The sequence below is a fragment of the Leptonychotes weddellii genome, chromosome 3 (assembly GCF_054177405.1).
Source record: "Leptonychotes weddellii isolate Sample4059 chromosome 3, ASM5417740v2, whole genome shotgun sequence".
In the NCBI taxonomy this organism is placed as follows: Eukaryota; Metazoa; Chordata; class Mammalia; order Carnivora; family Phocidae; genus Leptonychotes; species Leptonychotes weddellii.
Window position 1 is genome coordinate 25,391,128 of NC_138371.1, and position 15,607 is coordinate 25,406,734.

At 41.7% G+C, this 15,607-nt stretch overlaps 1 protein-coding gene across 4 annotated transcripts in view; it reads left to right on the top strand.

The window, feature by feature from the left end:
* Positions 1 to 15,607, top strand: part of PLEKHM3 (pleckstrin homology domain containing M3) — a 181,195-nt gene that overhangs the window by 29,628 nt on the left and 135,960 nt on the right. For all 4 annotated transcript variants that reach the window (XR_014143407.1, XM_081813761.1, XM_081813763.1 and 1 more), the window contains exon 3: positions 8,424 to 9,359. Coding sequence is in view for 3 of the 4 variants with exons in the window: in XM_081813761.1 (XP_081669887.1) it covers positions 8,424 to 9,359 (936 nt within the window). In the remaining variant the exon portion in view is untranslated. The remainder of the gene's footprint in view (positions 1 to 8,423; positions 9,360 to 15,607) is intronic.

A 15,607-nucleotide genomic window follows, 5' to 3' on the forward strand; every position in this document is an offset into this window, starting at 1 on the left:
GGTCTGTGATCTCCTAGTGGGGTTCACACTTAGAAGTGAAATTGACCAGGACTGTATGGACTAATGCTCTATCACTGTTGCCCATAGCAAAGAACTTAGATGGAAGAGATCCCGAAGTTGGTATGTCTGTCTAGCTAATATGTAGCCAGATATGTTACAGGTCTATTTCTACTAGAGCCTGCACAGATGATATGTCTTTTCCCCTAGGTTTATTTTGAAGGGAGAGCAAATGGGATAGTCTCCTTTACCCATAAAGAAAGGTCTCCAAAGTAGCTCTCAGAAAAGACATTACTTGAGCCTACTTCATTTATACCAGAACTAGTTTGTTAACAAGTATCTGGGAGCCATCGCTGAGTGTTGGCCTGTGGAGCATATTTCAGATGTTCAAGACACAGCCTGTCTTTGGTTCCTATAGTATTATTCTCTTCATATTCTTTGCTATGGACTTTTGTGGCAGTGTCATGATTAATGTGGATCCTGTTAATGTCACTTCTCTTGTGTGCCTCTAATGAGGAGAACGAAAACCTAAAATTATTTAAAACTTTTCCCCCTAGTTTCTGGCTTAAATACAGTTGAATACTATAACATGAAACAGACTTGAAAGACTGCGTTTTATTAACTAGGAATATAAAGAAAAGAGACATGATTGTAATCTAGAATGTTAGAGAGGTCTTCATTGAGGAAAGGATGCTTCAGTGAGCTTAGAGGGTTGAGCACAAGACCAAGGTGGAAGTGAACATAGCATGTGTGTGGGATGCCTGGGAGGCTAAGCTGGACAGGGCTGTATTTTTGAGTTGTAGTCTGAGGTCATGGAGGACCTTCAAAGCCAAACAAACAGACTTAATGTGATATGTTTAGCAAAGAAGCACTTGAAGATTACTTGAAAGTCAAAATTAAAAGGGTATTTTATAAAAAGTATGTAAGTCGACAGGGTTGAGGGGTAGTGGAGGTAGCTACCAGGGAACCACCTCTCCTGTAGCTTCTGTGTCCGTGTAAAGGGGTATCAGTTAGACTCACACTCTTGGCCTCTTTCCTTCCCTTTGCACACTCCACCCCCAGGGAGGAGCAACTTAGGGCAAGTTTAGGAGAGGAACTGGATGTGTATAACTCAGCCTCTCTCACAGGAAGCACTAATTCTGGTCTGTTCCTCCATCCATCAGCCTTTCATGGGCAGTCCCCCAGGAGGGGAAGCCTGTGGTGATCAGTACTGCTTGTGACTCAGAGGTAAGTATGTATAGTCCTAGGGGTAGGAGGACCCCTAAGCTGCGTCCTCCAACTGGCTGATGTTTTGATCTCCATGTGTCTGACAATGTCCGTCAATCTCAGTTGGTTTAAAACTTGGGTGAGTAAAGGGATGCTATTTATTGGTTCCCCTCAGTGTTCCCCCCCCCCCCAGAATATAGGATGGATTAACAGATGGAAAGAATGGAAGGGATTGAAACCAATTAGAAGACTCTGCCAGTTATCATGCTGTGAAGTGATAAGATCTAAACTTAGGGTGACCGTGGCCAAAGAGAAAAGTGGGACTTGTGAAAAGAAGAAGAAGGGCTCTAATTGGGCCATAGATCTATTGACAGAATCTGTGTCTGATTCATTTGGTGTCCACAGATTCTAGCAGAGTCCTTTGTGCATTCATTCAACAAATATTTATGGAGACAGCCACTGAGTATACAGGGTTGAGAGAGACATCCAGGTCCCTGCCCTCAAGAAGAAGGAGAGAGTTCTTTGGAGGAAATAAAGCAAGGTGTAAGATAGAGAGGGGGCTCTTGAAGGTGGTAAAGGATGGCCTCACTGAGGATGGCACCTTTGAGGGGAAAAACTAAGGGAGGCACGTAAGTCAGTGGGGCTGGGGAGAGAAGTTCCAAATGGAGGATATAGCAACCTCCGAGTTCCTGAGGCTAGAATGCACTCAACTTGCTCACAGAACATAAAAGAATGTGGCTGGAATGAGAGAAGGAATGTGAGATGAGGTCAGAGCAGTGGTCAGAAGCCAGATTGTGTGGAACAGGACATGGAGGCAATGTCAGAATTTGGCCTCTGAAGGAAGGAGACAGATTGAGCCGGACGAGAGGTAGGATCAAGTGAATCCTTTTTTAATAGACACAACAAACCTTAGGGTATTGGAAGACCGGAGGAAAAGAGATTAGTGGAGGGATAATATTAAGATGTTGCAGAGGAAGAGATTCTGAAGAAGTGGGAAGGAATTAGGCACAGAGCAGAGGTGGTAGGGTTAGCTTTAATAGGGAGGCAGGGAGATTCTTTTGAGACCAGACGACCAAAATAAGAAACATCTGTTGAATACTCATGATGTATCAGGCATTGTTCTAAGAGCTACTCATTTCTTTCTCACAAGAGTACAGTGAGGAGGTGCTATTATTATAGCCCATCTTAAAGATGACAAAACTGAGGCTCAGGTTAAGTAATTTGCCATGGTCACACAGCCAGTAAGGGCAGAACTGTGATTTCAGTTTAGGTTCATTGGCTCCAGTACCTATGGCCTTAACCACTATGCTCTGGAGCACTTGTGCGGGACATTGGTTATGCAACGTTGGCATGAAGCCAAGCATAGTATATGTAAAGGAGCTCCCTGCAGTGCACAAAATGAGACAGTGGAATTAGGTGTTTGGCAAGAGTAAAGAAGTATGGAAAAACTGCTGTGGGGATTGTGTTTGGGATCCACTGAAATGAATAAAAGAATGAATTGTCAGGACTAAAGATATGATAGAAATTGAGCAACATGAGTCCCTGTTTAGTGCTATGGTCTGAATATTTGTGTCACTCCCAAATTTCATAAGTTGGGCTGTCTCCTAAATTGATGATATTAGGAGATGTGGCCTTTGGGAGGTGCATGGGTCATGAGGGTGGAGCCTTCATGAATGGTATTAGTGCTCTTATTTACAAGAGACCCAAAAGAGCCCCCTAGCCCCTTCCACCACAGAAGAAATGTAATATATCTGCCAAACTTTGAAAGGCAATCCTTTCAGGCTTGTCTTAGATGGTGTTACACTGAAGTGTATGGCTGTTCTCCATTCATTCTCCACTTTGGCTTCCTTTCACATTTATTAATCTTGTAATAAGAATTTAAATGTGTGCTTTTGATTTGCCTAGATAACTTTGATTTGGAATACTGGCACCACATTGGGCTTTTGAATTCTTTGAAAACATCAAAATGTTGCTCTTTGTCTTTCATTCTAACCATTGCCCAATCTTCGGAATCCTATTCTTGTGACTTCATTCATTGTGCTGACTCAGGCAGTCCAGATTTTCTTGGTAAACTAGGTTACCTAAATGTTTCTTTCATTTATTGTGATCTGGGATATGGTGGTTTTTAAAAAGATAAAATTGCATAAAGTAATAAAAATGAAAGTATGTAACCATTTAATAATTATGTAATTACATAAGTAAATATAATATACCTCTAATTATTATTTATATTATGACATATATATCATGTCTGAGGGCTTCATATCAAATAGTATATAGTCTGGACAGGAGGATTGTGGGTGCTGGGATATGGAGGCAGAAAGTTTTTGTTGTTGCCTTTTACATTTTTTTCTGATTTTTTGAATAATTTTATTACATAATTTAATACATATGTGATAAATGTGAAATAGTATCTGAAATCTGAGTCATCAGAGTAGTGTAGCCATAGAGCCTTGGGGCTTCAGAGGAGGACAGTTGTTTTCAACTAGAGGGGAGGAAGAAGGTCTTCAAGAATAGGTAAGATTTTGGGTTGCCTGGGTGACTCAGTGGGTTCAGCGTCTGCCTTTGACTTAGGTCATGATCCCAGGGTCCTGGGATCAAGTCCCACGTGGGCTCCCTGCTGGGGGGGAAGCCTGCTTCTCCCTCTGCCTGCCACTCCCTCTGCTTGTGTGCATGTGCTGTCGCTCGCTCGCTCTCTGACAAATAAATAAATAAAATCTAAAAAAAAAAAAAAAGAATAGGTAGGATTTTGTACTAGCCCTCGTGTGAGGAAAACACACATAAGCAGAGATTAGGGGAGATCTAGACAGGGAGGTCAGTGAGAGAACATGCACGAAGGTTGGGAGGGGTGAGTGGTAGAAACAGTATCAAGTCACCTGGCTGGAATATGGGGGAGTGGAGAAAAGTGCCTGCATTGTGTGAAAGGTCGCTGGGGAAAGTTATAATGGAGGGATCAGACTAACATCTTCTGAACCCCCAATCAATCTTAATACCCCTAGAAGCGGGACAACCACCTGTGACGTATTCTTGTCAAAAAAAAAAAAAAATCTAAATGAACCTCAAGATCTAAATAGCAGTTGACAGAAAACATGGGAAACAGAGGAACATTTAAACAATACCATGAGGATACACTCGGCCAAGTCCAGAATGTGAGAATGTCTACAGGACAAATGAACTCATTTCTTCAATAAATATGTGGCATGAAAAAGAAAAAGGAGAAAGAACTGTTATAGATTTAAAGAGATTTAAATGATGTATCAGCCAAATCAATGTGTGAACCTAAGTTGAACAAACTATCTGTATAAAGAAATTTTTTGAGACAATGTGGGAAAATCAGATACGGACTAGGTATTAGATGAGGATTATTCATGTTGCTGGGTGTGAAATGGGGTGTGTGTGTGTGTGTGTGTGTGTGTGTATTGAAGTTTTATCTGTCAGATTAGAGATTCCCCTGAAATATTTACAGTAGAAATGATAAAGTGTTAGCAATCTGCTTTCAAATATTGCAGCCAAAACAACCGACAAAAAGCCAGAATCGGAGAGGGGCGGGAGATAGAGAACAAGAATAGCAGGAACTTGATTTTCGAAGCTGAGGGATAGGTCCCTGGGTGTTTATTTTCTCTTCTACATGCTTTGGAGTGTGTTTAAAATTTTCCATAATAAAATGTCTTAAGGAGTTTGAACTTTACTGGGTGGGAGGGGTGGTGCATGACCCAGGTAACAGTGTGGGAGATGGCCAGGAGGAAGGCGGACTAGAGGTGGGAGCTCATTTAAAACCTGGATTAGGTCTTAAAGGTACAACTTTCCAGTTATAAAATAAAAAGCCATGGGGATGTAATGTACGGCATGGCAACTCTAGTTAATACTGTATTGCATATTTGAAAGTTGCTAAGAGAGTATGTCTTAAAAGGTCTCATCACAAGAAAAAAATGTTCTGTAATTATGTATGCTGGCGGATGTTAATTAGACCTTACTGTGGTGATCGGTTTATAATATATGCAAATATCCAGATCATTACGTCTGAATTGTACATCTGAAACTAATATAATGTTATATGTCAATTATGCCACAATAAAAAAAAAAAAAAAAAGAACCTTGATTAGGGTGGTGGCCATGAGAAAGGAAACTTTTCCGAGAATAGGTAGAGGAAATAAGAGCAAAAGAGGAACTCTGGCAGGTTGGTGGTACAGAAGTGAATCAGGCGCGTGATGGGGAAAATTCCCTTCTTCCTCTTCAGTAACTAGCAATCATTGTCCTTAAACTGCTGCACTAGTGCTGCAGGTTGAAGAGAAGAGGAAGAAGGGGTCTTCACTGCAGAGGAACTGAACCAGGTCTTCATACTAGCCAAAGTGGAAAGCAATGGGGAAATGAAGAATTCAGGAGTTGGGTTTTTGGGTTTTTTCCCCCTCTTTTTCATAAGGAATTACTTGTGGTTTCAGTATGAAATTTTTGGGTACAGTGATTTATTTTGATCATCCTTTCCTAATTTATTGAGGAAATGGTGATAATCCTTGTCAATGGTCCCATCTGAATCATTTATGATATTAGTTAAAATAGATTTTATATTACTCATTTGTGAAATTGAACACTTTACAATAATGTGTGGGAGGTTAATTAAATGAGTTGAAATGATATGGTCTCGGGAAATAAAAGTTGAACTATAAGTTAATGAAAGCTTAGATTTAAATATATACCTTCTGATTTGTCTGTAGCATAAATATTAAAAATAAACTTCATATAGAAACAGAAAGTAGCAGTTGTTTGAGACTAAAGAGAAATGGTCAAATAAAAAAAAAAAGAAAAAAGAAATGGTCGTCCTTTAGCCCTCTACAACTCAAAGACCATCAATACTTCACACAGGAAATATTAGTAAGGTCTGATATAAACAGACCCTCCAGAGAGGAATACGCACCCCAGAGGATAGCTTTCTGATCATGTTTGCTCTCTACTTGATTGTTCTTTTTCAAGAAATTAACGCTACAAACTGCAGCCTATAAATATGGGCCATTTCCTATGATCAACACCAATCTCTTCTGTCTCAGTTTAATGTACCTATTTAGAGAGGGCTGAGCCAGGTGGTTGAAAAATCTGGAAACACAATGCATTCTCTACCCTTACTCTGCATCAAGAAGGTGAAGGGACTTTTGAGACACCCAGGCAGGACTTCTAACTCGGTCCACCCGGGCTGGCATCTACCACCCTAGCTTGGACAGTCAGAAAGAGGTGAGTTTTTAATCAGGTTTGCTGCTGGCTTGGGCCCAATTAAAGTAGAATTTCTAATTCGTGCTTGCTATTGTAAAAAGCTCTCAGGGAGGAAAGAAAAGGAGAGAAAAATTCCTAGCTAAAAGCAAGAAAGGTAGTTTTTATTTTACTCAGGGATGCGTAGCTGAGCCATTGGGTCACAGGACAGATGGGGATGGAGGGACACATGGTTATGAGTCTTATTATGGAAAAGATTGAACTACCATCAGCGCTTGATGGAAATGAGAGGGGGAGAGGTAGCAGCAGCGTCTCTAACAGCACTATCTCCCTTATTGCATTATCAGAAAAGACAGATAACTGAGAATAGGCATCCATTATCTCTCTCTACAAAGGGATTATGTAGGTTGCAAGAAATTAATGGCTTTTGAGTTATCACAGAAATACTAATGAATGTCAGGACTGGAGATGTAAAGCAGGTAAAATTGGCTTTTCTCTGCCTCATTTCTCTCCTTTTCTCTTTTGGTTTGCTATTTTAAGATCTAGATCTGTGTTACTTTTTTTTTTTTTTCCTTCAGCCAAGATCAGAAATCATACCCTTTGGGAGTGTGATTTGTCTTCTTTAGGGAATGACTCAATTAGTTTATGACTGTCTCCAATGTGTGCTAGCAAAGAAATTAAGAAACAGAATGAAATGAAAATTTCAGAAATGAAAATCTCTACCAGGGAGGGGTGCTGCCTCTTGCATGGATGTCCTTTTCATGCCTGATAAAAGTATCAGGAAGTCTCCCAAATGACAGTCTCCTTCTATTAAAGTACTAAACTTGCATACGTTACAGCTAAGCATTGATTAAAGATGGCACAACCAGATAAACTCGTGAAACAGGGGAAGGGAAAGAAATAATACCTACTATATGCTGGGCATTGTCCTGGGAGCTATATTTCTCATTCAACAAGTACTTTTTAAAAGCCTACTGTGTACTAGGCATGGCACTATGTGCTCTGATAATAAGGATGAAAAGACAGACCTCTCTTCTGTCCTCAGTAGAGCTTACAGTCCAATGGGGAGGACACACTTCTTTAAAAACTTCAAAATTTTTTTTTTATTCAGATATTTAAATACACGATTATAGTACAGCCTTATAAGAACCCATCAGAGAGGAATAATAGGGATACCTGTTACTGACCCAGGGCTGTGTGTTTGCAGGTGAGGGATTGGGGGAGTCAGGACAGACTCTGTTCCTGGAAGAAAGCATGGCTAAGTGAGGAAGGGTAAGTGTGTGGTAGCTGGGGGAAGCAGTGGGAAGGAACATTGTAAGCAGAAGGAACAGTATAAGCGCATCCAGGCTCAGAAGTGAGAGAGAACTGCTATCTAAGCAGAGACCTAAAACGAGCTAGTTGAGTCAAGCCTGGGGAAGTAGTTGTAAGACAGAAGGCTCATGAACTGGCCTTGAAGACTAATGGGGGTGTCTGAGAAACAGGAGTTTATCGGCAGCAAACTTCATGTTCTGTTCTATCCTTTCCATTGACCCTTCTTGGCTTTCCTAACCCAAAGAAAGATGGAAGTATTGGCAAGGAGTTAGGTCATGTGACAGGAGGAATGTTCTCTCTCATGTATTTGGTACTCTGTAGAATGTTTCCTAGAAAACATGGAATCCTGGGGAAGTGCAGTTGTTTCATGGGCCCATGGGGGATGGTCCCAGTTATTCCAGTATTTCTGTTTTCCGCACAGACCTCTGCACGTCACACTGACATTGCAAACCACCCCACTCTGTACTTAATCTTATGCTCATAATTCCACCTTCGTGAAGTTTTTTAGACCTGAAATTTCCCCCCGATTACATCTTGTCACTTGTACTATCTTGGAATTGTACTGCTTCTACTGTGTTTGCTTTGAACCAGAAAGATGTCATTCCCTGATCTCTTTAGTTTCTTGCACCTGCCTTTTCATCTCATTGAGTTCATTCATATTCATAAATTAATGCACATTGCTTCTTCTGTTTTGTTTTTTTTCTTTCTAGAACACAAGCAGGCATTCCCAAACATTCTGAAGAAGGGGTACCTGGAGATTAGGAAGGACCATGACAGTTACTGGCAAAGCTGTTACGCAGAACTCTCCCCCTACAACTTCTACTTCTACAGCCTTGACAGCAGTGGCAATCAAGCCCTCTATGCCACCTACCAGCTTTCACACTTCCAGAGCATATCTGTTTTGGGCAACCTCGAGGCCAGGCTGGTGGATACCGTTCTGTATGACAACACTCAGCTGCAGTTAAAGGCAGAGTCACCATGGGAGGCTTTGGACTGGGGGCAGAAGCTTTGGGAAGTCGTACACGCTGCCGTGCCTGGTTATGTGGGGCGGCAAGATGAGCTGGCCAACTCACCAGGGCTTGGTCATCACGTTGACTGTACACAGAATCACTGTTTACAGAAGAAATCCAGTGAGCTGCTCGCACCATCCCCTGTCTTGGATAGTCCCAGACAGTACCAAAACATCATCAAATCAGGGACGCTGTACAGGCTCACCATCCAGAACAACTGGAAGGCATTTACTTTTGTGCTTAGCAGGGCCTACCTTATGGCTTTCCAGCCTGGCAAGCTAGACGAGGATCCCCTGCTAAGCTACAATGTGGACGTGTGTCTGGCTGTCCAGGTGGACAACCTGGACGACTGTGACTCTTGCTTTCAAGTCATTTTCCCCCAAGATGTCCTCCGCCTCCGCGCTGAGACCCGGCAGAGGGCCGAGGAGTGGATGGAGGCTCTGAAAACAGCAGCCAATGTGGTGAGGAGTTCAGAGCAAAACCTGCAAGTCACCCTGAGGAGCAAACCCAAGGATCAGATGGGTGGGCACGAACTCAGGAAGAACAAACGTCAGTCTGTGACCACCAGCTTCCTCAGCATTCTCACAACTTTGTCTTTGGAGCGAGGACTCACTGCTCAGAGTTTCAAATGTGCAGGTATGAAGCAAATGTTTAGTCTAAAGCTTATTAAAGAACAGTCCTGAATCCCACTATTGGAATTCACTTTAAAAATCCCCTCAGTGGACCAGTCACAGCTGCCTCTTGTTTAAAAAGCATCTCTCCTTCAAGGAGTTTGCTACATCAAAACATCTGTCTATCTTCATGCCATGCTGGTGAAGTAAGTAGAAGCAGATAAGATAGACCCCACTGAATCAAAATGACTTAGCCAAAGCATAATGAGCCTAGAATTTAGGCTTCTTGTGTCTGCTCTGATTCCATTTCCTCTGTCTTCTTAAATAAAGGTCACTGGGAATGTGGATGTCACAGATTGTCTCAAAGGAGATACTCAGGCCCAAAGCTGACTGCTGACACTCCTTAGGGAAGAAAAATGTCTGTAGTCAGTAACTGTCATTGATCATAACCTTGTCAAATCCTGTTAAGATAGAATCTAGAAAGTCAGCCTTGACAGAAAATTTGGAGGTGGCTAACAGCAGGGTAGATGATGATTCGGCAGATGACCTCTGAGTCACAGTAGGCCTGTGCCTCATCCTGGGGAAGTCAGGGCTTCTAGACCTGCTATGGAAGAGTGAAGCACAAAGTAGAGTTCAAGGCCAATCATCTATTATTTCTTAAAACCCTTTTACTGCATCTCTCCCCTACTTCCCATTCCTTTCACTTTCCCCCAACCAGTAAACTAGACAAAATAAAACCCTCACTAAACCAAATCTATGTATCTACTATAAACCAAATCAAATTATTTCGCTTTCACTAAACCCCACAGTTTGGGACAAGAAATGTATCCTTAAGGTAAATTTACCATGAAAGTAATTTAATTGGAAACCTGATTTGGAAGATTTTAATTCAAGTGTATCAGATTTAAGTATGTTATTTAAAAAAGAACAGGAAGCTGACCACCGGCCAAGACCAAATTTTCAATTTTTGCTTGTTCCTGCCTTGAAAGCCAAACAGTGGTGGCACAATGAAAATTTCAATTTAGGTTATTTGGGATGATTGCCTTTTCTATTGAAAAATAATATACCTAAAGAGGGGATTAAGTGGATCATCCCTGCTTTCTCTGGAGGGCCTCAGTAACCATTGAAGCAGAAACTTGCAGGGTTGGGTAGGGGAGACCAGCAACACTGAGCTGGTAAGGAAGCCATACTAGGTGATATGCATGTATCTGCAGGCATGAATGACCTTGTGTTAAGTCAGCCAGCTACTTTTGCAAAATGGTTTTGAAATAAGGGGATACTAGCTTTACCACAGCTTTTGGAAATTATTGACATTTTAGTGTCTTATATTAGTACATATATTTTATTTCAAAGTTCAGTCATTCAACAATAATTTATTGATGCTGACTCTGTGAACATTCTGGAATTATGATACACTTCTGTGGCTTTGGATTGCTGATAGGGCCAACAGATCTGTTGTGTTACTGGAATCAAGGAGAATAGAATAGTTTTCAAGGTGGAGACTGGAATAGCTGAATTGGGAAACTTTCTAGTAAAGAGGAAGAAAAGTCTCAGGGATTACACAAGGATTGTCACATAGTTGACCCCTAATTCACCTTCCTCTCATAAGTTTGCTTCCTGATGGAGTGTGCACTGTCCACATTCTGGCCTGCATTAGCAGTGTTTCTAGCACTCGGAGGAAGGAGAAATGCAAGTAGAGGTAGCATTCAGCAGGTCCATCACATACTAGCAGTTGGAGAAATGAAAACAGGAAAAAGACAAAGAAGGGTGAGTAGAAGAGGCAGGGAGAAGGAAACTAAGTAGAAAAGAATAGGGGAAGGATTACAGAATGGGCAGGGATAGAACTTTTTGGCAGCTGCTTTAGGTTCCATGTTGCAGGATATCTCCCTTTGCTGTCTAAATGTCCTCACTCAGTTTGGCCTGGTTAGAGAATAGGTTGGGGATGGGTGGTAATAGGGAATCCAGGAGGCAGGAGAAATGAAATCTAAAATTCATTTGCTCTGCTCAGCTTTTACCTTCATGCTCTGGTTTGGAGTTCTAATAAATCACAGGTAGCTTTCTAATCTGGGGTGGGGAGAATTCAGTCCTAATTTGTGTAGTATGGCGGATTCCCAAGTAGAAATTTTTTATTTCCTTTCAGTGCCCCTTCTATTGGAAAATACTACATTCAGTTGCTTTGTGCTACACATGGTTTACCGGGTCACTTTTCATTTTCCTTCATTGCAGCATGGAATACTGGTTTCCTACCCCAGGCAGGAATACTTCACCTCCTGTAGGGGGCAGAGTCTCAAAAGAAAAAGGCTAAAACTTGTAAGCAAACCTCCGAATGTTTTTAAAATTACTTGGGAGGTTGTTCATTATATTAAAAATTATTATAGCAGATGGAACCTTAAAAATTGATCTCTCACAAACACAGTTAATCTAAACCAGCTGTTTATTCATTTAGTATTTGTGTCCCCTAACTATTCATCCTTGTAAAAACATCCATTTGGTGAAAAAGCTAGTTGCATAGTATGTTTACCTTCTAAAACATCAAAATTCTCACTAACTTGTTTTTAGTTGAATTTGGCATTATCTGTTATTTTAAAGAGATGCTCATTCAGAATATTTCCTGGTTATAGTGGGTGTCTTTAGAATGTAAATTTTTACGTCCACGTAGTCCCTCCCCCTTTAAATATGTTTTTGAGGATTTATTTATTTATATACTTATTCTGTATTTTATGACAGAGCAGCTCTTTATTATGATGCCATTCAGTTGCTGTCCGGGCGATCTACAAATGTTGGCTTTTAAATCTACAAAATAGTGCAGTTGGCGTTCTTTCACTAAATTCTTTCTGTAGGTAAAGAATTTTCGATATCCTTTTTGGAAACTTGAAGAGCCCCGGCAGAGAAAATGGACCACAACCATCCCAAAATGCCTGAGGTTATGGTTTTGGAAATACATGCTTATATATAACTGTGTATTTCTTAACATGTGCTTGAACTTTTTATAGTTGTATTTGATGCTGTGTGGTTCGTTCCACGGCTTCCTTTCCAGCCCCAGGGCTGCCTCATGCTAGGAAGCCGCAGCCACAGTGGTCATCTTGTTGTTCTGGAACCTACCTTGGTCATTCTTGCCTCCGGGGCCTTTGCACTTGCATTCCTTCTTCCTGAAAACATGCCTTTGGAAATGAAGTTCTTTCCTTCTTCAGCCTACCATTTATTGTGTGCTGAGTTTCTGCCCATGTGCCAAAAACTCAGGTGCACCCAGAGAAGTCAGAGCTGCAAGAAAGCAGACATGGTCCCTGCCCTCATGGAACCTACAGTCTGCTCCGGGAGCCGGATATTAATCACATAATCATGTCATGAATGCCAGATGGCCACTGTGACAAAGCTAGGTGGTGGCAAAGAGAACTATATGAAATAGCAGCTCTTCAGTAATTTTTGACCGGCAAAAGGAGTTTGATAGGGTTGAACTGAACATGTGACCCTGAAGTCACAGAAGGTTCCTGAGCAGAGAGGAGCATATGATACAAGTGGTATTTCAGGACAGTTAATTTGGTGCTGCTTTAGTACAGCTTTTCAGGAACACCTCTGTAGAGGAAAATGAGGTACGATTCTCTAGCAGAGTTACTGGTTGGGATTTAAAATTTCGTTTGGCATCTGTGGTATTAAAATATTAATACTAAAACAAATGATTATGCAGCTTATTAAAATATTTATGAAGTATGTACCTGTAAGTGGTTCTAAATTAGGTTGCTCACAAAATGCTGTATAACTTAGATCATAAGGCAGCCGCCCTCTTTTCTTCAGGAATTAGACATGTGTACATACCTATTTCCCTCCAGTAGATACAGGGTTTTCTTGGCACGAGTACATACAACTATTTTTCCTGTAATTTCCCAGCAATCAAGAAACCTACCAATTGAGTACTATAATCAAAGGGCCCAGGGCCTTGTTTTAGGTGCCATAAGATCTGCAAAGCTCACCGTTCAAAGCGTTCTTTCTGTTCCTGCTTTGTAATCTGGGAGTGATGTCGGATGGCCACTGTGGGACAGTGTTCCTGATTCTGGACTGAAGTTGAATAATGTTAACAAAAGAGACAGCAAGAAAAATAGTGAGCTGAGGGGAACCCCTCTACTATTTTCACACTGTCAGTTTTATGGTTTTACTCCTTTGGCTGCTGTTTAACCTCTCAGGACTGCTGTTGCTAATTACATCTCTCTGGCATTAAGAGCTTTTGCTTTCCTTCCCTCCCCGCCCCCCCCCCCCCCCAGTCCTTGGGAGGAGTAAGCCCAAGGGGTGGGGGGGGGGGGAGTTTCGCTGTGAATTCTTCAGCCATTTAGTGCAAATTCCTGTAATTACCGGCATTGTGTCCTCCCTGAATGGCACATAATACAGCAGAAGCCATTCCTAATTGAGACCTTACAGGAGGTACAAATCCTCTCTTTGTTCAGCCTGACAAATTAGTGCCAGAAAGTGGCAGGGTCCGAGTGGGAATCAAAGGCAAGAAACACAAAGATGGAACTTAAGGCTACAGTAATAACCCTCTCTTGTCCTGAAGGGAAAAAAGGAATGACCAAGGAAAAATGAAGTTTTTTTTTTGTTATAAATTCCCTTGACATGACAGCACCTCGGGGCTGCTCTATTTATTTAGCAAAAGTGATTAAATAGTAGTACAACAGGGCTGCCCATTGTTTCCCTGGGTGCCCCCACCTCACAGACCCCTGCTGCCTCGGCTAATTGATTGACAATGAACCTCTGATAAAGAAGTATGTTGTTAGGACCTGAGGTGGGCTGGGGGGGGGGGGAGCATTTTTTTCTTCTCTCTTTGTGTGTTTGAGTGTGTGTGTGTGTGTGTGTGTGCGTGCGTGATTTCATTTTTGTTTGAATTGCACTCTAGTTTTTCTTTGCCCCCACCCTTCCTCACCCCTTCTCCTTCTCTCTCCTTCTCTCTCCTTCTCTCCCCTTCTCTCCTCTTGCCTTTCTCCCCCCAGAGCTTTTCGGTGGCTGCTCCCAGCTGATACAAACAGGTAGAGAGGAGTTAGAATTGTAGTGCAGACTTTTGACAAGTTTATCTTGGGAGCAAACTTCCTCCTCTCCCTGCTCCATTTAAGACAGAACAGTGGTGGGGCGCCTGGGGGGCTCAGATGGTTAAGCGTCTGCCTTTGGCTCAGGTCATGATCTCAGGGTGCTGGGACTGAGCTCCGCATGGGGCTCCCTGCTCAGCAGGGAGCCTGCTTCTCCCTCTCCTTCTACCACTCCTTCTGCTTGTACTCTCTTGCTCTGTCAAATAAATAAATAAAATCTTAAAAAAAAAAAAAAACAGTGGTGTAAGAAGAGAGAAAAGGGAAAAGGGGCTGATTATTGGTACGTTAGGGTCACAAAAGTTTTTTGTTGTTTCTCATTTGTGAGGATGGATGTCTGAAACTAGTCTTTGAGCTAAGATATTTCTCATAAATTGCTTACTCAACGTTTAAAAAAAATCTGTGCTCTAATAACATTTACATGTTGGGGTGAGGGCGGTTGTGGAGTAAGAAATAACAATTTGAATGATTTCGTCTCCCCTCAGTTCCTGAAAAGCCGGGATTGGTTATTCAAGGGGAGACTGGCTGCAGGTGGTGTAACTCAGTACCCCCAGGATGCTGAAAGTTGTGGGAAGATGACTAGCAGCAGATAATTAATAGCTGCTGGTTATATATGCTCAACTAGCTAAGCAGAAGCTAAATCCCTAATTTAACTCCGTTACAGCTGCAAAAACAAATCATTTCAAGCCCCTTGAAAGCAAAATATATTAAACAAACAGTATCGACCTTGTTAATACCACATGGCATTTCACGTGATAAATGAGGGCGTCTTTCTGGCAAAGGCCTATTTTATGACATCGTTTAGACATAAAGGATACCTTTACCCTGGTAATACAAGCATCCCTGATAGAAAGTGTGGAGTGGTTAATTATTCATTAAATAGTTGCCAGTCTGGAAGTAAGCAGTATTTCTAAGTTGGGCATAGTTACTTATTGGCCTCAAAGTAAATCATACAGAATAGCAATTCTTAAGAAAAAGAGAAATTGATTCATCTCCCCCTCTGGTGGAAGACAAACCATGAGAGACTATGGACTCTGAGAAACAAACTGAGGGTTCTAGAGGGGGTGGGGGGGGTGGGGGGATGGGTTAGCCCGGTGATGGGTATTAAAGAGGGCACGTATTAAATGGAGCACTGGAGCAAACAATGAATCATGGAACACTACATCAAAAACTAATGATGTAATGTATGGTGATTAACATAACATAA